General features: G+C 38.2%; 1 protein-coding gene across 1 annotated transcript; it reads right to left on the reverse strand.

Moving 5' to 3' along the window:
• Nucleotides 1-8,049: 8,049 nt before the first annotated feature.
• Nucleotides 8,050-25,335, reverse strand: ptger3 (prostaglandin E receptor 3 (subtype EP3)). The gene is made up of 2 exons (XM_066666539.1): nt 24,250-25,335; nt 8,050-10,445 (listed from the first exon to the last, which is right to left on the reverse strand). The coding sequence occupies exons 1-2, from the start codon at nt 25,072-25,074 to the stop codon at nt 10,092-10,094; spliced, it is 1,179 nt and encodes a 392-aa protein (XP_066522636.1). The 5' UTR covers nt 25,075-25,335; the 3' UTR covers nt 8,050-10,091.
• Between the last annotated feature and the right edge of the window lie 1,133 nt (nt 25,336-26,468).

A 26,468-nucleotide genomic window follows, 5' to 3' on the forward strand; every position in this document is an offset into this window, starting at 1 on the left:
AGTTAGGACACCCCATGAAAACTTTTTTAAATATATGGACATATGAGCTTCATTTGAACAGTGTTGAGAGATGGAGCTTAAATAACTAAACAAATAAAGCTGAAGAAATTACTCATAAACACATGTTGTACATTTCTTGTGAAGAAAAAGCTAGGACACACCTACATTACTGTTTAAAATGTCTATATTTAGAATCAGATGCACCACATCAGCTGCAAATGATTAGACCATCATTAAAGAGGACATTGGAGAAGGCTATCTTGGTTGATGAAGTGAGTGGTATCACCATGCTGAGATCTAAAGAGACTCTCTGAGACCTTCAGAAAGAAGGTTAAAGATGTATATGTGTCTGAGAATGGATTCTAAGTGCAGAACATTTAAACCACCTGCCAACATGGTCAGGTTAAGCCATCCTAACCAGTTCAGTACAAGAGCAGACTGCAAGAAGCATAAAGAAATCTCCAGCAATACTAAAACGTCATTGTGGGACCTACAAGTGGCTCTTGCCACAGTTGATGTCAAGGTACATGCATCTACCATCAGGAAACGACTGCACAAGGAGGAAACCTTTGCTGTCAAAAAGACATCAGGACAAGACTAAAGTTTGCCTGAAAGCACATAAGACCAGGACTTCTGGAACAATGTGCTTTGGACAGATGAATCCACAGCTGAAATATTTGGGCATAGTAACAGAAAATGACCAGCATAGCATTTGAGCACAATAACCCTATAGCAACCATGAAGCAGGGAGATGGAAATGTCATGGTTTGGGCCTGAATCTTTGAATGCTGTGGGGTGATCTGTGTATTCAAGAAACCCCTCAAATATCACACAGCTGAAAGAATTCTGCATGGAGGAATGGGAAAAACCACTAGTCAATATCGGAGACTGGTAGATGGTTACAGGAAAAATCTAATTCAGGATATTTCAGCCAAAGGGGTAAATACCAGCAGTAATATATAGTATAATTACAAGCCAAGGCAGTGGCATGTGGCTAAGACACAGTTTTTACTGGATCTTTTACTTTGATTTTTCCTGTTATTTGCTGGATTTGGATTAAGGCAGCTTTGTAGGTATTGAGGAAGCTGTGTTTTTGTTTTTGCTTTTTTAGTTTAGTTATGATAATTTGTCAATGTAGTGAAAATAAGAACAGTTCTGGATTTTCTTTCCAAATTATTCAGAATGAAATACAAAAGGATGTATGAATTGCATATTTTAACAAGGACAAGTAACTATTTCTCAACTGATGGAGGCTGAAGCTGCTATTGACAATCTCTGGAGGACAATATTAGGTCAAGGTGATCAATACTCCTTGTAGAGCAACATAATGAAAGTGATGCAGTAATTTGTTTTCCGTTTTCATCCACTGCTTTTTACCTTAATGTCTATCTATTTAAAGCTTTGAAATCAATTAATTAAATTAATTACCTATATTGGACTACAGAAAAATTTATTTGATTTCACCACATATTTATACCCCATGTTCAAGGAGAGTGATGCTTACATTTGCTCTGCCTTGGAGGTGACTGAGTAAACATACAGAGAATAAAAGTATGACCACCTCCTTGTTTTTACATGTATTTTTACACTGTGCCAGCTCCACTGAGCATCCAGGAGCAGTTTGTTTGGGCACTGTCCTGTGTCCACTGATGAAGGACTAGAGGATGACCAACACAGTGTACAGAAACAGATAAGAGATCAGATAAGATAGCAATTTGCTCATCCTGAAGGAAATTTCAGGGTCACAGTACTATACATAGTGCACAAGAGCAGACATCCAGTGATCAGAGCTATCGGAGCAATCAGAGTAATTAGACTAATCTGAGCTACAGTGTATGATTTTACATTGACAAAGTGGAATAATAAGGAAGCTGTCTCTAACAGAGTGGACAGTAAATATACCTTAAGGGGATGCTTGAACTACTCCCCAGCTGCTGGGAATGGCTGCCCACCACATTGCCCCTATAGTGCTTTACCTTGTTTGTGTGTGTGTGTGTGTGTGTGTGCACTTTTGTGAATGGGTTAAATAAGGAAGCTCCATTTTACTGTTCATTGTACAATAACAAAAATATTTTTGCAAATTTTCTTTAAATAGCATCAGATCATTCTGAATGATGTCATATTAAACATTATATGGAAAGCCACAACATTTATTTTACACATATACACAACCATATTTAAATGAACTTTACAGGTTTTTTTTTTTAATGCAGCTTCAACAGTAATGAAGCAAAATTCCTGTTTCTCCACTTTATATTAACAATATATTATCTTTTTCCAAATTATACATATATCTCCAAAATAGTAACTTGATAGAAACAGAAAAAAAAACTTTCTAAACTTTTAGAGGAAAAAAGATATTATTCCAAGTAACTTTGGGGCTTTATATTGGTTCATTCATCAAAAAATGTTCATACAATGTGAAGGACAGTAGAAAAAAGCACATATTTTATTTTGGGCAGTGATGATATTTGTATTTCATACTGCAATTTTTCTCCATAATCAACTTTAGTACATTCATGTCTAATTGGCAGAATCTCCAGTTCATTCATTAATCATTTCTTGCTGAAGCGCCTTTGTACAAATACAGTAGAGCAGCTCCAGAGTGTTCTCAAATAACCATTATGGACATTAGTCACTTACATTACGTGAAATTACAGTAGTAGGGTAGTCTCCAATATATCCACTAATGGACAGTGTAACCCCTGCTATCCCCTTTTGTGATGCTTGTGTTAAGACATTTTGTTTCTAAATGGAATATAATGTCCCTAAGTAGCTTTAAGTGGCTCTCTGCAGAACATTTCCTTTAAAAATGTAATGGTCAAACCAAACTGGCTCAGGCAAAATCAATGACACTAAGATTTAGATTTGATTAATATTGCATGCCTCTATAATAATCCAACCAAATAAGTGTGATTAAAGGATCAAAAGGAAATAAATGGGAATAATCATGATGAGGTAAGGAGTTCAGTTTTTCTGCTTTCACTTAATCGGATACACATTTTACATAATTTTAAATGTAAAATAAAAGTAGTTTCTTTGAAATTAATTTAGACATATCTAGCTTACACACTTTTAATCAAGTTTGACTTTAAATTCATTCATTCTCTGTAACTCTATCCAGTTCAGGGTCATAGTGGGTCCGGAGCTTACCTGGAATCACTGGGCACAAAGTGGGAACACAACCTGGAGGATGTGCCAGTCCTTCACAGTGCAACATTCACTTACACACTTCACAACAAATGTTTTGGACTGTGGGTGGAAACCGGAGCACCCGAACACGGAGAGAACACACCAAACTCCTCACAGACACCCACCCAGAGTGGGGTTTGAACCCACAACCTCAAAACCCTGGAGCTTTGTGACAACAACACTACCTGTTATGCCACCATGCCGCTGACTTTACATTGTATTCAATTAAAATAGTTTGAAAAATGCCTCTGAAATTACAAAGCAGATTTATTTAGGAATTTGTTTTATATACAATTACGAGAGCACCACATACTATACAAACCTCATAAAATATGGAGCTAGCAAAATAAACTTTCAGGTCAGTACCAGACACTATCAAGGTATTAGATTCCATCTAATGAGAGTCATATAAGTGAGCACCATATACTGCTACTGAGATCTGGTGCGCCCTAAAATGGTATCACATAAAAAAGCTTTCCACGTCGAGAGGAGCCAATTGAGGTGGTTCGGGCATCTGGTTTGGATGCCTCCTGGACACCTTCCTGGTGAGGTGTTCCGGGCATGTCCAACGAGGGAGGAAGCCCCGGGGCAGACCAAGAACGCGCTAGAGAGACTACATGTCTCGACTGGCCTGGGAACGACTTGGTATACCCCCGGAGGAGCTGGAGGCGGTGGCTGGGGAGAGGGAGGTCTGGGTTTCTTTGCTCTGACTGCTTCCCCTGCGACCCGGATCCAGATAAGCGGTGGATAATGGATGGATGGATGGATGGATAAAAAAGCTTTTCTTCAGGGTGATGGAATTTCCTCAAAAACAATATATATATATATATATATATGTGCAACCTGTTTTTGCAGTTGTAGTGTGCATATTGCTAACATTGCTCTGATGACTGAGTGAAGGACGAATGCTTGGTACAGGCTGTTCTCTCTTATGTAACCAGCACACAGTCACAATGTTATCTGATCAAGGTCTGAGTAAAGGGAAAAAGCATTTGATAGAGCAAAGTGTATTAAAAAAAACTGACCACAGTCTTTAAAATAAAAAGTCCCCAAAACACTTATTTGCATGATGCTATAAAAGAAATATGTCAATTCCCTAAGCAACCTCTTAATGGATCATTAGTGAACCATTTTTGTCCATGAAATTGTGTGTGAGGTGAAGGCTCTCTCTGTCAAATGTAAGGTTTCCATGAAAACCACTTAAATTGGAACAGAAGCCTTACGTTATGTGGCAATAGGTTCTTCAAAATTTTAGAAGATTCTTCACATCCAGAGATCTCAGAGATTTTTCACACACAGTTCGTGTGAGAACCCTCAAAGATCCTTTAGAGAAAATAAAATCTACAGAAATAATTTTATATTTACATAGGTTCCTGTCAATTAGTTTAATTATTTCCTTTCTTCTGTATGTGGTTTGTCTTATTGCTTAACCCTATGAAATAAACATCAGGTGGTTGAAGAGTTTTGCCCAATGATTTTAATCACAGTAGTTGCATTCAGTTTTTAGTACTGAATTTTCGGAAACATAGAAGCATACGTCTAGAGAGATACCGGCCAAAATTATGAAATTTACAACTTGACACATTTCACGTTATCTTTTATTTATCCTGCTGGACATAGAGCACATACACCAATAGTAGCAAACTATATGACTGTTGCATCACGTTAATGGGGTGGAGGGTTGGATGTCTGTTTCTAAATGGCATTTTAACAACGGTTTGCTTTTTGATTCTTATAGTAACCAGCAATGAACTGATCACTGCAAAAGCTGGGTATGAAGGCTATCTAAAGGTCCTTAGAGCAGTCCATCAAAGGTTGAACTGACATTCACAAAAAATGCAACACTTCAATATTTTTACAGACAAGATATGACCACAAGATGATACAGAGTTTTTCCCTGTAGACAAAACCTACAGCAGAGTTTTAAACACATATCAGAAGCAAGAGAAAAAACATTGCTTGATGGCTTAGAAAAAGTGAGCCAACTCATTAAACAAAGGCAAACATTTGAAAATATTTATCACATTGACAAGTATGGCCTTGATCCCACACTGAGGTTAGTTCTGTTAAATCCCTTATCATAATAGTAAAGGATGATAGTGGCATAAATGGACTATAAAGCACACAATAACATTTAAAACTACATTCATGAAGATATACCCTGACATTTTGAAATTCAGTCTTGGCACTCTCATGAAGTTGGTCTCATAGTGATTCACTATTGGGAATATATCAAAACTCATTTTGCTGGTGGCTTAACATGCAAACGTTATCAGTCAAATCCTAATGACAGCCTGGAATCAACTTCATGTCCCTGTCCATACCAGTGAATTTCAGGTTTCATATTTTTTCTTTATTCACCTACCAAATGCAATGACATTTGTCCATCTCTATAATGTGTTTTGAATTTTGATTAAATAAGAATACTGTTAATCAGTAAGATTACACATTTATCCTCCCCCCTCCAAACACACATACCGATCATCAATCAATAAAACTCACACACTTCCTGATACCATTTCACTCAGAAATAGGACTGAAAACATTTATAATTTTATATCAAAATTGCTATTTGACAAAATTCAGTTTTAAAATGGTAAGAGCTGCCATCGTAATTATAGCATATATTATGAATAGCAATGCCTTAAAGGGAACATCTACAATTGTGGGGAAACTCTGTTCCCTGGTTTGTTCATGTTCAGAAGTGTCATGTCTTTTAAAATGTAATGTTAGGTTTTAGGAAACGTTTGAGGGGAAAAAACATTGTTGTTTGTACATGGCTAAAGTTTAACTTGTCTGCAAGTTTTTATTCACCGTTAGAAATACTACCTACAGTTATTTAGTTTTGTTTACTGTCAGTAAAGCTACCTCCCGAATTTAGAGACATTTCCACATTAAATAATTTGAAATAGCAAAAAAGGGTTAATATTACCCACCTATTGAGCAGGAATAGAGTAATATCCTCAGCAATTCATGCTTTTCAAAATGTGAAGTTCTCTCCATTGTTAAAACACTCCAGATGCCTTTTCTCTTCCATGAGCAGGAAGAGAGAATGTCTAGCATTCCAGACTGAGACAGTTTATTTTATAAACTAATTTACTGACACCTGGGATTTGTAAACAAATTAGACCAGTTTCGATCATGCAAACAGACTGGAGAGCTGGAAAATAGTGAGGAAATATCCCCAGAATGTTAAAAAAAAGGTTTTTTTTTTTTGCTAACATCATGATCATCACCATAAAATATGAAGTTTGGAAAGTTATCCTAATCCAGACATTGAGTTATCCTAATCCAGACATTTATCAAAAGCAACAAAACATGATTATGCTGCACAGGCTAATAAGCCTAACAGGTCTGGGGACATTTGCAAATAAAATGCTATGTGCTTAAGAGATACATTTCAAGCTGTGAATTTAAATTTACATTGAAATCTGTCAAAAGGTAAGTGCTGAAACTCAGTTTACATTTATGGGATTTTATTCACTTAAAACACTCTCTGAAGAGATTATAAACTGCTCATGTGAGGCAGAGGGGAAAAACCTAAGATAAATTTACAATTAAGCTGTTTTGAACAAGGGATCACTGAACATGAACAAAAGATAATCTTTTAGTTTGCTGCCACAATACTGATCTGAAATATTGATTAGCCCTATTTGGAAATAAGTCACAGCACATAAGGAAGACGTGATTATTTCCAATTCATGATGAATTTAACAGATATGCGTCAAGAAACTCATGGCACCCACATTCTGCTTCATACTGAAAAAAAAACATTTCGGGATGAAATATCATGTCAAACTTAATATTATAAATAAAAAACAGCTAGTATTTGTATTGTAGCTGATATCACAGTTTAAACTCCACAAGGTTTTCAAGTCAGTAACTGCATGAAATATCTCTCTTGATTGATAAATTAACAACATTTTCAGTCAGATCTGGTAAGAAGTTTTTTGTCAGTAATAATGTGAAATCTTTCACATTTGAACTTAATCCATGTAAAATCCACCAGCATCTGGACCATTATCCACACTACATAACAGGGAACATGCAGCTGTATCAGCGTCAGCAAAAGAAAGACTCTAAAACTACAATGCAATGCTACAGCTCTGATAACAACCTTTAAACAGACACTCATGGACAAAGCACTGAATGGTCAAAGGGAGAACTTGTGAATCAGCTTCATGCATCAGGGACACGGCAGCAATACATACTTCACAAAAAGCAATAAAAAAACAAAATTACACACTGACCCAGTGGTCAGCAATGAACTAAGCAGTTCAGAGTATAAATATGGTTAAGCTTGATTGTGTGTTCTAAATATAGGCACATGCCCATTAAAATGGCTACATTTACTTTCATTTAAAAGTTCAGCATGTAGATTTTTTATGATGTTGGGACAAAATAATGTCTCACAAACCTCACAAATACGTGGTTTTTAAATTCTTAATTCTGTGTAATCTGAAAACAACATCCAATGAAATGATTGTTGTTCCCAGTAAAGTTACTAGTGGACATTATTTTTATTTTTATTTTGTTTTTTACAACAATGACGTACATGTGATTAAGAAAGTTGATAGTTGATTTGTGTGAAAGTCTGTTTGTTGATATGTGTTAATAATTCAAGTTCTGCATTTTCACTTTGCAGAATGAAAATGTAATAAATAAAGTAAAAGCAGTGCTGCTGTTTCTGGACATGCAGCGAATTAGAAAAGTAATATTTAATATCATACTAGTAAAAACAAATCCTGCTCAAACCAAGCCGATATAGCTTGGTTTTGCTGACGTTTCTTGTGGCTTACCACTTTTACAGCACTGCTGCTGGGAGCAGATAGACTATCTGACATTATAAGAGGTATCAAGGGGTTGGTGTATTGGCTTGGGGGTGGGGTATTACAAACTTGAGCTTTTGTGTATGCTACAGGACGAACTGCCTTCCACTTCATCTCTATAATTAGATCAAATACAAACAGACATAATATAACTGGAGAAAAGGATTTCAGAACTAATTTTTGAAGCTTGTAGATGAATACTATTTAGTTTCCAATACATAAAGCTCTCCCATTACTGTGCTTTATATTTTAATATTTCTTTGATTGAATACCTCCAACTGAGTCTGCAGCTGATAACAACTAAGAATGTACAAGGTACCACAGAGATCTCTGCATGAAAACAACTTTATTACCCAGCATGTAGCAATTAGATGTTGCAGTAATCTCTTGTCATTGAATATATAATTACAAAAATGCAAATTAAGCAATCCCTCTGTAATTCCTATTTCAACAATTAACATACACTCACATGCATGAAGTTTGCAAAGGCCGAAAGGGCAAAACACTAAAAAATAAATAAGAAGAACTAATGAAATCAATTTTGCAGAATTGATTACTTCCCACAACTGAAAAGCTATTCTCAAAAGAGGATGGACCAAGACAGTGCTCACAGTCCAAATACAACCAAGAGGTTGCTAGAGAACAAGTCTAACAGCTTCATGTTTTGTGCTGGACAGAGCCTGTATTTAAATTGTATAGACAATATTTAGACTCATAATAAACACACACGGTAGCTTGGAAATATTTTAAAACCTTTGGGACCTTTTAGAAGCCATTACTGTTGTGTGGATCCAAAAAGACTCATCTTTCTGTTAAAAGACATCTTCAAGGCTTTGCAGAGAGAAGTCAAAGGAAATCCTTCCATAATTAAGTTACTTCTTCTATTAGTTTCATTCCTGCTAATTTCTTAATAAGTAAACGTCTGATATTGGACCTTTTTTGCACAGGGGTGTATGAGAATGAGAATTAGTCCCATTTTAAGGGTAATAACAGCTCTGTGCATTTAAAAGGCACAGCAAATGTCTCCTGCATATAAACCTCTTAAATGCTACATAGTGAAACCTGCAAAGTCTTGTGTTTCTGTTGGCAGTTGCTAATACAAAATAAGGCACTTGTCATCCATAACACTAATCTGCTGGGAATAATACAGCGCTTCTCTAGTGCAAGCCTCTGTGATCCAGAACAGATCTGTGATTACTTTTTGAGGATGGGTTCTTTCAACACTGAGGAGGACGATATTCTAAATGCTAGCTGGAATCACGTGAGTGCTCATAAAGGCTCCCTGACATTGTCAAGTGTGGCACAGACAGATAAAGGCATCACATGTGAGGGACCTGGGCCAGCTTTAGGGGCGAGCAGAACATTACTGGTGGAGAAGTGGTAACAACAGGAGTTCAGTAATCAGTAACAGAGCAAAAAAAATGAGCATCACATGCAAAATGAAAAACTTGAAAGCATTCCAAGTGCCACTCAGGCTTATCATGCATCCACAGAATTTTGTGGGCTGGGCACAGTGTTCAGTCGTAATGGAACATTGCATGATGTAGTTCAAGCTAATTTGTGTTACAATCACATCGTCTCGAAAAGCATTCAGAAAAAAAAATATTCTGCACATTAAGCCTGGTCAAAACAGCAGATCAATTTAAGCTGCACAAAGATACATTCAAGACCATCCAGTGCTTTATTCCTTAATTATTCAGAGTTAGTAGATATTTTGTACAACATGTTAACAATGAAATGGCTGTTTAATGATGAGCATTATGATTTCCATATTCCACGATATTGCTATTAGGTGTTATTTGGTTGTTAAATTCCCTTCACTGTTGTGTTTTACTTCACAGAACTGTAACCTAGCATCTCCCCCTCCTCTACAAATGCCAGGTCAGCTGCTAAAAAGAGTCAAGTGTTCGCATGCTAGCATGCTGGGCTCACTCAGCACTCCCAAGTTTCACCAACCAGAGCCAAGTGCATGTCAAAAATGTCCCAGTCTCTTAGAATGAGAACAGTCTTACACATCCCACTGGCCTTTTTTAAACACAAGTTTATACAGCATTATATAAATAATTCAGGTCATGCCTGGCCACTTCCACCAGGGCTGACAGGAGACAGTTTCTGAAACTCATCATTCTCAAAGGCCTGCTTCTTTGTGGTATCCAAGACAGTCTCTTTCTGAGTCTCCTTTTGAGTCTCCTTGTGTCCTTCCAGTGAGCAGTTGGACACTGCATTGGCCACCTGGCAGAATTTCCTCAGCAGAATCTCCCTCAAGAGCAGGTAAACCCAGGGATCTAGAATCTGATTGAGAGAGGCCAGGCGTATGGCTGTCAGGAAGAACTTACATTCCATTTGTAAGTCATGACTGGATACCATTTTTGTCCTGCATTTATGGTAAGAAGTATGGGTGGCGATCATCTTCAGCATTAGTATCTGGAAAAAAAGAGACAGACAAAGAAAATCAGAAATTATGATACATAAGCCCATGGATCCAAATAAGGCTTGCCACCTTCAGGCAAGCCAAATATTGCTACACTCTGTGGCCAATGTTTAGTGGACACCTGCTTATTCAACATTCCATCTGAAAGCAGAAAAAGATGGAAAACCTGAAATGCAACACCACAGCTGTGATAATAACCTTTAAACTGACAGCCACATAGACACAACATTAAATGGTCACAAGATGAACTGGTGAAGCAGCTTCATGCATCACTGACACAGAAGCAATACATTCTTCACAAAGAAGCAACACAATATTACAGTGATCTAGTGTTCAGCAATGAACATGAGTACAGTATACAACATCAGGCCAATTACATTGAAGGTGGGCTTCAAAATTTTGGGCACAGATCATTAAGATGACCACATATGCTTTGATTCTTAGAAAGAATCATTCATTTCATTGAAGCAGATTGCTGCTGTCAGGAAAAAACCACCAGCGACCCTGAACTGGATAAGCAGTTTTAGACAATGAATGAATGAATGATTTAAGTTTGTTCCAAACTTTCCACAGTAGCAGGCTCATCTTCTAAGAAGACTTTAGATTAGAATTCAGAACTGTGAGGATTTTATTGCATTCAGCCCAGAGCATTAGTGAGGGTAGAAGGACTAAGTTAGTATGACTGCCTACAAACTCATGGACACATACTATTTTGCATATAGAGACATTTTCAGCAGACTAATCCAGCTGCTTCTTTCTTTCTTTATATATATATATATATATATATATATATATATATATATATATATATATATATATATTGTGTCATGTAGTTGAATGGAAAGGTAAAATCTTGTTCAGTGAGACGTATTGGTATGGGACTTTCTGTGCAGAAAGGATCAAACCCTAGTCTACCACATGGAGCTGCATTTAACTACACCAAATCAAAACCTTGTTCTGGGTGACTATAAAATACCTGATACAAATTTACCACAAAAACTAGACAGTCATAGATTCAGAAAGTATATACATTTAGAGGAAGCATATTATGGAAATCCCAACTTGCCTCTCTTCTGTCAAATTAAAGAGTGCTGTAATAAAGTTCAGTTCAAAATGCATCTTATAATCCCCAGTTCACACAGACCAGGTAGGTTGCCACTACAAAATCTTTTACACATTTTACTTAGGATTACTATGATTTTTTGGTGATTTATTCAAATAAATATTTATTCTAGATTCAAGATTCATTTTTTACTGTTTCATAGAAAAGAGAACAGTAAATAATTGATTAAAGTTTATAAGTGTTAAGCATAGAAAATAAGTCAATATTATCCACCTATGGAGCAGAAATAGAGCAATATGCTCATCTCGGTTCCTGCATGTGAATGTTTGGAGTTCTCTCCATTGTCTAAAAAGACAAAAGATGCCTTTTCTCTCCCATGAGCAGAGAGAGAGGAAAAAAGCCTAGCGTACTGGACAGAGACTTTTTTTTTACTTCTTTACAGACAATGGGGCTTCCTTAACACATAAACCATTTTTTCAGCACAAACAGATTGGACATCTAACAACCGGTGAGGAAACATCTTCTGAAAGGTGTTTTTTGATTATAATCATGATTGTTGTCTTTAAGCAAAAATACAGATAAAGTGTATCAAAGACGTGTAGCCAAAGACGGGTAGTTTCCAAAATTAAAATAAAATATTTTTCTGTTTAAAGCTTAAAAAAATAAATAAATTGCAGTCAATGTAATATATCTAGAGATTTAAAACCAAGCTCTTTTATAGTCATTAAGCTGTATGAAAGCATAAAAAGTGATTAAACAAATGACTGATTAAAATGGTGTTCAAAGTTGTGCAGTAGTAAATGTCTCTCAAATTTGGAAAATGATTCTAATAATATAATATTAATAATACAATAATATTAATAAAAATATATTTTGAATATTAATTGGGGCACAGCATTAGTTAAAAAAAAATATATGATCATGTTTTCATATATTTGCCTATTCAGCCTACGCCTGTTTATCTCTACTCATTAAAGTTTAAGTTGTTTAAGTTATATCAGGCCTGAAGCACAATAAAAAATGGCCTGTATAATTTGAGGAATAATGCAAGATATGAATATTGTTGTGTAAATGTGTAAAAAAAAAAAGGACCTCAAAGAGGGGAAAATGGATAATGCGGAATATATTTATATTAAATTCCAGTGATTATGTTCTGTGTGCACAGCACTGACATAATTAAACAGTAAGTTTCTATAATTATTATGGTATACTTTCACCTAATGTCTCTCCTCAGTGGCATTGATCTGTTCAAATTTCTGAAATATTACATTTCTGAAATATTAAAGCTTGATGCTGCCTCCAAGTTATCAGAAGAAATGCAAAGTACTGATCTCTCACTGCTCTGAAGTACCTGAATTTGGAGGAGAATACTAATAATTTTACCCAGCTATAAAAGTGTGCCTTGTTGTGGAAAGACCAAAGGAAAACTGTTGTCCAACTGTTGCTTTGAGAATACTAAAATTGCACACTGAAACTAGAGGTCACTCAGGCTTAAAAACACATGGCACACCTAGGAACAAAACCTGAATACTGAGCATTACAGGGAAGAGGTTATGGGACTAAAACGAACCAAATATTTACAGAGAAAACTTACATCAAAATTAGATAAAAATTAAAGATAAAACCCATCTACAAGTAATGAGTGGTCACTTGCATAAACCACACAACACAACGTCTAAGGTTAAATACATGAGGGATTTCCACATAAAATTTAACTGTCAGAAAATCAATAAAACATAAAAAACTTAACAAGTTTAAAATGAATAATTTTAATAAGTCATTATTCTTTTTTGTTTCCAGTTTCCCTCTAAAGTTTTTATGCATTAAAGGGGACGTCTAAAATTGTGGGGAAATGCAATTTTTTTGGTTTGTTTACATTTAGGGTATTTTAAGGTGAAATGGTATGTTTGAGAACAACGGCTTAATTTGTTTAATTTGTCTGTATGTTTTTATTCACTGTTTACTGTTCACTGAATTACCCCAGAAACTAATTTGCAACTCAAGTTATTTACTTTCAGTAATGCAGTAAGCCGTCTCTTGAATCTGGAGATATTTCCACCTTAAATTATCCTAAAAAGCAAAAATAAGCCAATCTTATCCTCCTGTGGAGCAGAAATAGAGCAATATCCTCATCTTGGTTCCTGCGTGTGAATATTTGGAGTTCTCTCCATTGTTTAAAAAAAACAAAAGATGCCTTTTCTCTCCCATGAGCAGAGAGAGAGGAAGAAAGCCTAGCGTACTGGACAGAGACTATTTTTTTGTTCTTTACAGACAATGGGGCTTCCTAAACACAATTAAACCATTTTTTTCAGCACAAACAGACCAGAGATCTAGCAAACGGTGAGAAAACATCTTCTGAATTTTATAAAAAGTGTTTTTGATTACAATCTTCACGAGGCATTTAAGCAAAAATAGAGTTAAAATGTATCAAGCCAAAGACTGATAGTTTCCAAAGTTAAAATAATATATTTTTCTGTTCAAAGGGTAGATATTAAGCTGGACTACATTTTGGGAAAAATATAAATTGTAGTCATTGTAATATCTCAAGAGATTTAAAGCCAAGCTCTTTTATAGTCATTAAGCTGTATGAAAGCAGCATAATTGTGAACAGCTGCTTGAAACCTGGGAGTTACAGCTTTTGTCTGAGTTGCAGGTGTGAAGCACATAACAAACAAAAAACCAGGGGGGTATTCTGCAAAATCTTCTCCTCTGCCTGCCCTCCCACAAGATTAGCTATTTGTCTGTACAACCATGCTGTGCTTCATTGGAATACAGGTGTAGAAATATAGCATGGAAATTGTGGTTCACCAGCAGAGGACATATACAGGTGTCAGGTTTGATGAGCAAATTTATCTGCACTCTAAAAAAGACCCGTGTTAAAAATACAGTATTATGCAGTAAAAATATATTATATATATTTAAACTAATTCCTTCTCAGTAAGCGTGGTGCTTATATAAAGTTATATATAATCACAGTAAATGCAAAAAATAATAAAATAAATAAATAATATAAGATTTTTTTTTTGGTAGAGATTTGGAAAAAGTAAAACCAACCCATTCACACACAGAATATCACACTTACTGGAATAATGTTATTTGGTTTTATTCTAATGTTGGGTGTTATATGCTGTTTGTTTGTTTTTTAGCAAATAAATACTTACTGTTCAGATAAATAGCTTTTAAATCTCTTAATCCCTGACACCTAAACTTTTTGCACAGTACTGTAGGTTATAAAGAACCTCAAGTATTTTACCTTGATAACATGTGTGGTGTTGTCTATAACCTAGAAGATGTATCATGCATGAAATAAGCAACGCCACATGTGAACATTTCCACTTTCAAACTGCAGTGTTCCCTAGACAAACTCAAACAGGAAAATTCCGACAGCCAAACAGTGTCTGACATCATAAACCCAAAGAACCAATGCCAACAACTTGAGGTTAGGGGCTTTCAGGCTGCAGAAGTGTCAGTGTAAAGTATATGAGACATGCACTCAAACAGGACATTCACAAAGTAAAGTTTATGATACATGCTTACTTCATGCATATTTATGATGACTATTACCCATAAGAATAAATAATTACTCACTTATGATATAATGCATGAATTAATGCTATTTCATGTACCCTCATTGTAAAGTGTTACCTAACATTTTCCCACCTCTCTTTATTTCTTAAAATATATTTGCTTTGGTTACATTTCCTTTAAATGCACTTTTAAAATGTGACCTTAGGCACTATCTTATGCCTAATTTGCAAAGCTGTCTGGGTGGTAACACTGAATAAACGAGGTAAAACTGCTGTAGGATAAAAAGAAGGTGTGCTTTCATTATAGCACAAAAACAGAATTCTTTATTACTAAAACCAATGCTTTAGTAATACAGAAAGCATTATGAAGGAGTTACATAGAATGTTTTATGAATTAAATAGTGTAATGTATGCATAGCAGACACTGCAATGTGTATCGTATTTCATTCATTCATTCATTATCTGTAACCACTTATCCAATTCAGGGTCGCGGTGGGTCCAGAGCCTACCTGGAATCATTGGGCGGAAGGCAGGAATACACCCTGGAGGAGGCGCCAGTCCTTCACAGGGCAACACAGACACACAGACACACATTCACTCCCACCTATGGCCACTTTGGAGTCACCAATCCACCTACCAACGTGTGTTTTTGGACTGTGGGGGGAAACCGGAGCACCCGGAAGAAACCCACGCGGACACGGGGAGCTGTGTGACTGCGACACTACCTGCTGCGCCACCGTGCCGCCCTGCAACATTTTAATTCATAATTAAATGTATATTGTACCTAAAGATGAGTTTCAAAAAGACTTTGAGACTTCTCCAACCTGTAATAATGGGAATAGTGCCTCTCTTACTGCTCCCAAGGCTTCTCCTCTAAAACAATTGGCCATGCAACTTCAGAACCATGGGGCGGAGATCTCTTGTGAGAAATGTGTAACGCTTCACATATAGCATATAGCTCATGGTTGTTTACCTTGCTACATAAAGAAACTAGCTCGGCTTTCCCAGTACAGACATTATGGCAGAGAGAGCAAGGAGGAGAAAGAGAGAGGGTGAGAGCTTCTACACAAAGAGTTAAAATTGGACAGACTACTCTGTAGAGTGAGCTGAAACATAAGGATAGAAGTTGAAGTAGTAAGTATTTTGTTGCCCTTTCTTCATGTGTTGCTGTGTTTGTTAGTGATATGTTATGTTGAAGAAAGTGTTATAATCAGGCATAATTTGAGCATTAGTGATATGTAGTAAGGGTTTGCACCTGCTAACTTTAGCTGGATTAGCTCAAACTTTAGCATTACACTTTATGGTTGTAATAACACGGTTCAGTGTTTATTATGAGTGACATAGGGGTTTTATCATGCAACCAACATAATTTTATTCAATTACACACATTCCCCAGGTAGTGTGTTGGTGTGTGTGTGTGTGTGTGTGTGTGTGTGTAAAACTAGAAGCCCCGATTTTGTTTATCAGCTGAAGCCCTGTGGGCCATTTGTGACCGATGTGAATATTCCTCTGCTCAGAAGGTGTGTGTTTGTCTGTGAGAGGAGAGAGAAGAGAGGGGTGTGTCTGTGAGTTTTCACGATTGTGCTGTAAACATTAATTACACTTGGCAACAGGCAGGGGAGCTCAAGAGACAAAAAGACACTTCTTGCAGAGTACTTCTTTAATGTGACAATATTTGCACACCCTATGCCTGTAAAGCAGACCAGAATAAAACACACACCATTAAAAATAGGCCAATTAAAAACTACACACCTTTAAAAGAGACCTGTAAAGGATACAAACCAGTAAAGGGTACACAGACTAGTAAAGAAGACCGGTAAACAGTACACACACCAGTAAAAGATCAATAAACAGTACACACACCAGTAAAGACCAGTAAAAAATACACACACCAGTAAAGAAGACCAGTAAACAGTACACACACCAGTAAATACTGGGTAACAGTACACACACCAGTAAAGACCAGTAAACAGTACATACACTAGTAAAGACCAGTAAACAGTACACACACCAGTAAACAGTACACACACCAGTGAAGACCAGTAAATAGAACACACACCAGTAAAGACCAGTAAACAGTACACACAACAGTAAAGAAGATCAGTAAACAGTACATACACCAATAAAGACCAGTAAACAGGATCAGTAAACAGTACACACACCAGTAAAGAAGACCAGTAAACAGTGCACACACCAGTAAAGAAGATCAGTAAACAGTACACACACCAGTAAAGAAGACCAGTAAACGGTGCACACACCAGTAAAGAAGACCAGTAAACAGTACACACACCAGTAAAGAAGACCAGTAAACGGTGCACACACCAGTAAAGACCAGTAAACAGTTCACACACAAGTAAAGACCAGTAAACAGTTCACACACAAGTAAAGACCAGTAAACAGTACACGCACCAGTAAAGACCAGTAAACAATACACACACCAGTAAAGAAGACCAGTAAACAATACACACACTAGTAAAGACCAGTAAATAGTACATACACCAGCAAAGACCAGTAAACATTACACACACCAGTAAAGAATCCCAGTAAACAGTACACACACCAGTAAAGACCAGTAAACAGTACATACACCAGTAAAGAAGACCAGTAAACTGTACACACACCAGTAAAGACCAGTACATACACCAGTAATGACCAGTAAACAGTACACACACCAGTAAAGACCAGTAAACAATACACACACCAGTAAAGACCAGTAAACAGTACACACACCAATAAAGATCAGTAAACAGTACACACACAGGTACAGACCTCTAAATGGTACACAAACCAGTAAAAGACCAGTAACATGTTCCCCTCAGTAAAGTGTTCACACCAGTAAGATACCAGAAGTAAACACACCAGTAAATACTGGTAAACAGTACACATACCAGTAAAGACCAGTAAACAGTACAAACACCAGTAAATATTAGGAAACAGTAAACACACCAGTAAAGAAGACCAGTACACAGTACACACACCAGTAAAGAAGATCTGTAAACAGTACACACACACACACCCCAGTAAAGACCAGTAAACAGTACACACACACCAGTAAAGACCAGTAAATAGTACATACACCAGTAAAGACCAGTAAACAGTACACACACCAGTAAAGAAGATCTGTAAACCATACACACACACCAGTAAAGACCAGTAAATAGTACATACACCAGTAAAGACCAGTAAACAGTACACACACCAGTAAAGAAGACCAGTAAACAGTGCACACACCAGTAAAGAAGATCAGTAAACAGCACACACACCAGTAAAGAAGACCAGTACACAGTACACACACCAGTAAAAAGTACACACACCAGTAAAGAAGACCAGTACACACACCACTAAAGAAGATCAGTAAACAGTACACACACCAGTAAAGAGTACACACACCAGTAAAGAAGACCAGTACACAATACACACACCAGTAAAGACCAGTAAACAGTACACACACACCAGTAAAGGAGACCAGTACACAGTACACACACCAGTAAAGAAGACCAGTACACAGTACACACACCTGTAAAGAAGACCAGTACACAGTTCACACACCTGTAAAGAAGACCAGTACACAGTTCACACACCAGTAAAGACAAGTACACAGTACACACACCAGTAAAGAAGACCAGTACACAGTTCACACACCAGTAAAGAAGACCAGTACACAGTTCACACACCAGTAAAGAAGACCAGTACACAGTTCACACACCAGTAAAGAAGACCAGTACACAGTTCACACACCAGTAAAGAAGACCAGTACACTGTACACAGACCAGTAAAGGAGACCAGTACACAGTACATACACCAGTAAAGAAAACCAGTACACAGTTCACACACCAGTAAAGAAGACCAGTACACAGTTCACACACCAGTAAAGAAGACCAGTAAACGGTACACACACCAGTAAAGACCAGTAAACAGTACACACACAAGTAAAGACCAGTACACAGTACACACACCAGTAAATACTGGGTAACAGTACACACACCAGTAAAGACCAGTAAACAGTACATACACTAGTAAAGACCAGTAAACAGTACACACACCAGTAAACAGTACACACACCAGTGAAGACCAGTAAATAGAACACACACCAGTAAAGACCAGTAAACAGTACACACAACAGTAAAGAAGATCAGTAAACAGTACATACACCAATAAAGACCAGTAAACAGTACACACACCAGTAAAGACCAGTACACAGTACACACACCAGTAAATACTGGGTAACAGTACACACACCAGTAAAGACCAGTAAACAGTACATACACTAGTAAAGACCAGTAAACAGTACACACACCAGTAAACAGTACACACACCAGTGAAGACCAGTAAATAGAACACACACCAGTAAAGACCAGTAAACAGTACACACAACAGTAAAGAAGATCAGTAAACAGTACATACACCAATAAAGACCAGTAAACAGGATCAGTAAACAGTACACACACCAGTAAAGAAGACCAGTAAACAGTGCACACACCAGTAAAGAAGATCAGTAAACAGTACACACACCAGTAAAGAAGACCAGTAAACGGTGCACACACCAGTAAAGAAGACCAGTAAACAGTACACACACAAGTAAAGACCAGTACACAGTACACACACCAGTAAATACTGGGTAACAGTGCACACACCAGTAAAGACCAGTAAACAGTACATACACTAGTAAAGACCAGTACACAGTACACACACCAGTAAATACTGGGTAACAGTACACACACCAGTAAAGACCAGTAAACAGTACACACACAAGTAAAGACCAGTACACAGTACACACACCAGTAAATACTGGGTAACAGTACACACACCAGTAAAGACCAGTAAACAGTACATACACTAGTAAAGACCAGTACACAGTACACACACCAGTAAATACTGGGTAACAGTACACACACCAGTAAAGAAGACCAGTAAACAGTACACACACAAGTAAAGACCAGTACACAGTACACACACCAGTAAATACTGGGTAACAGTACACACACCAGTAAAGACCAGTAAACAGTACACACACAAGTAAAGACCAGTACACAGTACACACACCAGTAAATACTGGGTAACAGTACACACACCAGTAAAGACCAGTAAACAGTACATACACTAGTAAAGACCAGTAAACAGTACACACACCAGTAAACAGTACACACACCAGTGAAGACCAGTAAATAGAACACACACCAGTAAAGACCAGTAAACAGTACACACAACAGTAAAGAAGATCAGTAAACAGTACATACACCAATAAAGACCAGTAAACAGGATCAGTAAACAGTACACACACCAGTAAAGAAGACCAGTAAACAGTGCACACACCAGTAAAGAAGATCAGTAAACAGTACACACACCAGTAAAGAAGACCAGTAAACGGTGCACACACCAGTAAAGAAGACCAGTAAACAGTACACACACCAGTAAAGAAGACCAGTAAACGGTGCACACACCAGTAAAGACCAGTAAACAGTTCACACACAAGTAAAGACCAGTAAACAGTTCACACACAAGTAAAGACCAGTAAACAGTACACACACCAGTAAATACTGGGTAACAGTACACACACCAGTAAAGACCAGTAAACAGTACATACACTAGTAAAGACCAGTAAACAGTACACACACCAGTAAATACTGGGTAACAGTACACACACCAGTAAAGAAGACCAGTAAACAGTACACACACAAGTAAAGACCAGTACACAGTACACACACCAGTAAATACTGGGTAACAGTACACACACCAGTAAAGACCAGTAAACAGTACACACACAAGTAAAGACCAGTACACAGTACACACACCAGTAAATACTGGGTAACAGTACACACACCAGTAAAGACCAGTAAACAGTACATACACTAGTAAAGACCAGTAAACAGTACACACACCAGTAAACAGTACACACACCAGTGAAGACCAGTAAATAGAACACACACCAGTAAAGACCAGTAAACAGTACACACAACAGTAAAGAAGATCAGTAAACAGTACATACACCAATAAAGACCAGTAAACAGGATCAGTAAACAGTACACACACCAGTAAAGAAGACCAGTAAACAGTGCACACACCAGTAAAGAAGATCAGTAAACAGTACACACACCAGTAAAGAAGACCAGTAAACGGTGCACACACCAGTAAAGAAGACCAGTAAACAGTACACACACCAGTAAAGAAGACCAGTAAACGGTGCACACACCAGTAAAGACCAGTAAACAGTTCACACACAAGTAAAGACCAGTAAACAGTTCACACACAAGTAAAGACCAGTAAACAGTACACGCACCAGTAAAGACCAGTAAACAATACACACACCAGTAAAGAAGACCAGTAAACAATACACACACTAGTAAAGACCAGTAAATAGTACATACACCAGCAAAGACCAGTAAACATTACACACACCAGTAAAGAATCCCAGTAAACAGTACACACACCAGTAAAGACCAGTAAACAGTACATACACCAGTAAAGAAGACCAGTAAACAGTACACACACCAGTAAAGAATACCAGTAAACAGTACACACACCAGTAAGAAATCCCAGTAAACTGTACACACACCAGTAAAGACCAGTACATACACCAGTAATGACCAGTAAACAGTACACACACCAGTAAAGACCAGTAAACAATACACACACCAGTAAAGACCAGTAAACAGTACACACACCAATAAAGATCAGTAAACAGTACACACACTAGTACAGACCTCTAAATGGTACACAAACCAGTAAAAGACCAGTAACATGTTCCCCTCAGTAAAGTGTTCACACCAGTAAGATACCAGAAGTAAACACACCAGTAAATACTGGTAAACAGTACACATACCAGTAAAGACCAGTAAACAGTACAAACACCAGTAAATATTAGGAAACAGTAAACACACCAGTAAAGAAGACCAGTACACAGTACACACACCAGTAAAGAAGATCTGTAAACAGTACACACACACACACCCCAGTAAAGACCAGTAAACAGTACACACACACCAGTAAAGACCAGTAAATAGTACATACACCAGAAAAGACCAGTAAACAGTACACACACCAGTAAAGACCAGTAAACAGTACACACACCAGTAAAGAAGATCTGTAAACCATACACACACACACCAGTAAAGACCAGTAAATAGTACATACACCAGTAAAGACCAGTAAACAGTACACACACCAGTAAAGAAGACCAGTAAACAGTGCACACACCAGTAAAGAAGATCAGTAAACAGCACACACACCAGTAAAGAAGACCAGTACACAGTACACACACCAGTAAAAAGTACACACACCAGTAAAGAAGACCAGTACACACACCACTAAAGAAGATCAGTAAACAGTACACACACCAGTAAAGAGTACACACACCAGTAAAGAAGACCAGTACACAATACACACACCAGTAAAGACCAGTAAACAGTACACACACACCAGTAAAGGAGACCAGTACACAGTTCACACACCAGTAAAGAAGACCAGTACACAGTACACACACCAGTAAAGAAGACCAGTACACAGTACACACACCAGTAAAGAAGACCAGTACACAGTACACACACCTGTAAAGAAGACCAGTACACAGTACACACACCTGTAAAGAAGACCAGTACACAGTTCACACACCAGTAAAGACAAGTACACAGTACACACACCAGTAAAGACAAGTACACAGTACACACACCAGTAAAGACAAGTACACAGTACACACACCAGTAAAGAAGACCAGTACACAGTTCACACACCAGTAAAGAAGACCAGTACACAGTTCACACACCAGTAAAGAAGACCAGTACACTGTACACAGACCAGTAAAGAAAACCAGTACACAGTACACACACCAGTAAAGAAAACCAGTACACAGTTCACACACCAGTAAAGAAGACCAGTACACAGTTCACACACCAGTAAAGAAGACCAGTAAACGGTACACACACCAGTAAAGACCAGTAAACAGTACACACACAAGTAAAGACCAGTAAACAGTACACACACAAGTAAAGACCAGTACACAGTTCACACACCAGTAAACAGTACACACACCAGTAAATACCAGTACACAATTCACACACCAGTAAAGAAGACCAGTAAACAGTACACACACCAGTAAAGACGACCAGTAAACAGTACACACACCAGTAAAGACGACCAGTAAACAGTACACACACCAGTAAAGACCTGTAAACAGTACACACACCAGTAAAAGACACCAGTAAACAGTGCACACACCAGTAAAGACCAGTAAACAATACACACACCAGTAAAAGACACCAGTAAACAGTACACACACCAGTAAAGACCAGTAAACAGTACACACACCAGTAAAGAAGACCAGTACACAGTTCACACACCAGTAAAGACCAGTACACAATTCACACACCAGTAAAGAAGACCAGTAAACAGTACACACACCAGTAAAGACCTGTAAACAATACACACACCAGTAAAGAAGACCTGTAAACAGTACACACACCAGTAAAAGACACCAGTAAACAGTGCACACACCAGTAAAGACCAGTAAACAATACACACACCAGTAAAAGACACCAGTAAACAGTACACACACCAGTAAAGACCAGTAAACAGTACACACACCAGTAAAGAAGACCAGTACACAGTTCACACACCAGTAAAGACCAGTACACAATTCACACACCAGTAAAGAAGACCAGTAAACAGTACACACACCAGTAAAGACCTGTAAACAATACACACACCAGTAAAGAAGACCTGTAAACAGTACACACACCAGTAAAAGACACCAGTAAACAGTGCACACACCAGTAAAGACCAGTAAACAATACACACACCAGTAAAAGACACCAGTAAACAGTACACACACCAGTAAAGACCTGTAAACAATACACACACCAGTAAACAGTGCACACACCAGTAAAGACCAGTAAACAATACACACACCAGTAAAAGACACCAGTAAACAGTGCACACACCAGTAAAAGACACCAGTAAACAGTGCACACACCAGTAAAAGACACCAGTAAACAGTGCACACACCAGTAAAAGACACCAGTAAACAGTGCACACACCAGTAAAGACCAGTAAACAGTGCACACACCAGTAAAAGACACCAGTAAACAGTGCACACACCAGTAAAAGACACCAGTAAACGGTACACACACCAGTAAAAGACACCAGTAAAGTGTTCCCCTCAGTAAAGAGTTCACACAAGTGTTCACACCAGTAAGATACCAGAAGTATACACACCAGTAAAGGAGACCAGCACACGAGCAGCACGCACATGATTCCGAGCAGCTGGATAACCGTCTCCGTGGTCAGTCTCTCCCACTGTTTGGAGGACTGTGAGGCGCTGAGCTTTGCTCTGCAGCGCGCCACGAGCGCGCGGATAGTGACCACGTTACAGAAGACAGTGAGGAGCAACGAGCACGAGCCCAGGACGGCGAAGGTGGTGGCAAAGAACGTGTTCCCCGCAGTGTTTCTTTCTCCTGTGTCAATGAAGCACCAGGTGCCGGGCCACTGCAGCGTGTACTTGCCCACACCGGCGACGGGCAGCAGCGCAAACAGCAGAACGAGACACCAGACCGTGGGCAGCACCTGCTTGGTGACGCTGGTCTTCATGTTGTTGGAGTACCAGTGTGGAGCCGTGATGGCCAGCGCTCTGTCTGTGGCCATGGCGCTTGCCATGAAGAGCGAACCCAGGCCAAACGTTGTCATGCACACACCGAAAAATGAGCAGAGAACGAACGCCGGGTCCACGCGCTTCCAATTCAGTCCCGCGCGGTACACGGAGATCACGATGGGGCTCGTGAGCAGCTGGCCGAAAAGGTCGGTCAGCGCCAAAGAGCCGACGCACAGCAGGAAAGACTGCTTCCTTTTGTTCTCCTTCTTCCTGTAGGAAATGTACACCAGGATGATGGCAAGAGAATTGCCGACCATGCCAGTGACCATCATGGTAATCGGGAAGACGACGGACACGGACCCGCAGCCCTCGGGGGTGACGGTGGCATTCGACCCCGACATGTCTCCGAATAAAGAGTTGGGATTAGAGACGTTTTTACACTCGGAGCTCATCCTTCCTCGCAGCTCATGGCACTGAAGCTGCCGGACTTCACTGTGTTTGTTTCCAGTCTCCACTGCGCTCTGCGCTTTAGGTCGCGGCGCAGAGGCGGGACTCCAGCACTGGACTTTAACATCACTCCACTCTCTACCACACACACACACACACACACACACACCAGGAAGACACCCATCCAGCGTAATAACACCCAGCCACAATCCAAATATACAAGTGCACCGCACAAAACCATAAAGCAACCACTAAAGCGACACCAGTTGGCCTTAGGTGACTGAGAATATTAGAAGAGCCCCAACTGTAGACACTTTTAAATCAAGACTTAACAGCTACAGCTCAGTTTAAAATACTCTGCACTTTAGTTCTGTTTTTATTGTGTTTTGTTTGAATCTTTTTTTTTTTTAATCATGTTTTCTTTTACTCATTTTATGTATTTCCATTTATTGCAACTTTTTAAATAGTTTTATTGGACCTTTATTATTTTTAGTCTTGCTTTTAATTTATCTGTTTCTTCTGCAAAGCACTTTGAATTGCTTTTGTGTGAAAGGTGTTCTATAAATAAACTTGCCTTGACCTACACCATTCGAAATATTTTGGAATGAGTGGCCTTTTACTTATCAGCTTTATGCTGCATATATAGTTCTCGTTAGACTGTCGTCTGGGATGAAAAACATGTTTTTGGTGGTTAAAAATATGACATAAAAAACAAAACAACACCCATTAGAAGGCCAGAATCTTAAGTTAAAACTGAACATAGAAGTTGAAACTTTATGCAATGAATGTGCTTCTCAACATTAATCCCAGATCTACCGTGCTGTACTGTATCACGTAGTGCACTGGTGTTCTGTATTACATCAATCATTAAAAATTTCATGTGCAGATTGGGATTCCTATGATTAAATTGAATGATATGTTGATTGTTGCACATAGGGTTCTGGGTGCAGTATTCCTCTCTCTGCACTGCAGACCTCTTGCATTTGTCCTTACATCTTGCACATTTCAAATCCTTCATAAACTCCACCAGTATCACAAAAAATAGCAAGTAGATGACAGGACAGTACTTGGGACAAAATTACCTGTTGATTCTCCAAGCAAAAAACCCAATTCTAATCCTTAACTCACCTGAAAATAAGTTATATGATATATACAATAAACATACAAAAACAAAGCTGTGCAGTAGCCTGATTTTGGTGCTGTCACATAAAACAACACGTTGACATATATCTGTGCCTTCAGCCTGAACCTGTTTTACCCCACCCGTCCTGGAATACTTTGTGAACGATGCTCAGTACAGTTTAGCTAACGTGGAGATAATTTACATGCAGCAGTATTAAAAGCAAAATCTCAAAAATATATATTTAATAGTTAAGTATGAAAAGGTAATGTAAAATTA

This window comes from Hoplias malabaricus, chromosome 3 (genome assembly GCF_029633855.1).
Source record: "Hoplias malabaricus isolate fHopMal1 chromosome 3, fHopMal1.hap1, whole genome shotgun sequence".
Lineage (NCBI taxonomy): Eukaryota > Metazoa > Chordata > Actinopteri > Characiformes > Erythrinidae > Hoplias > Hoplias malabaricus.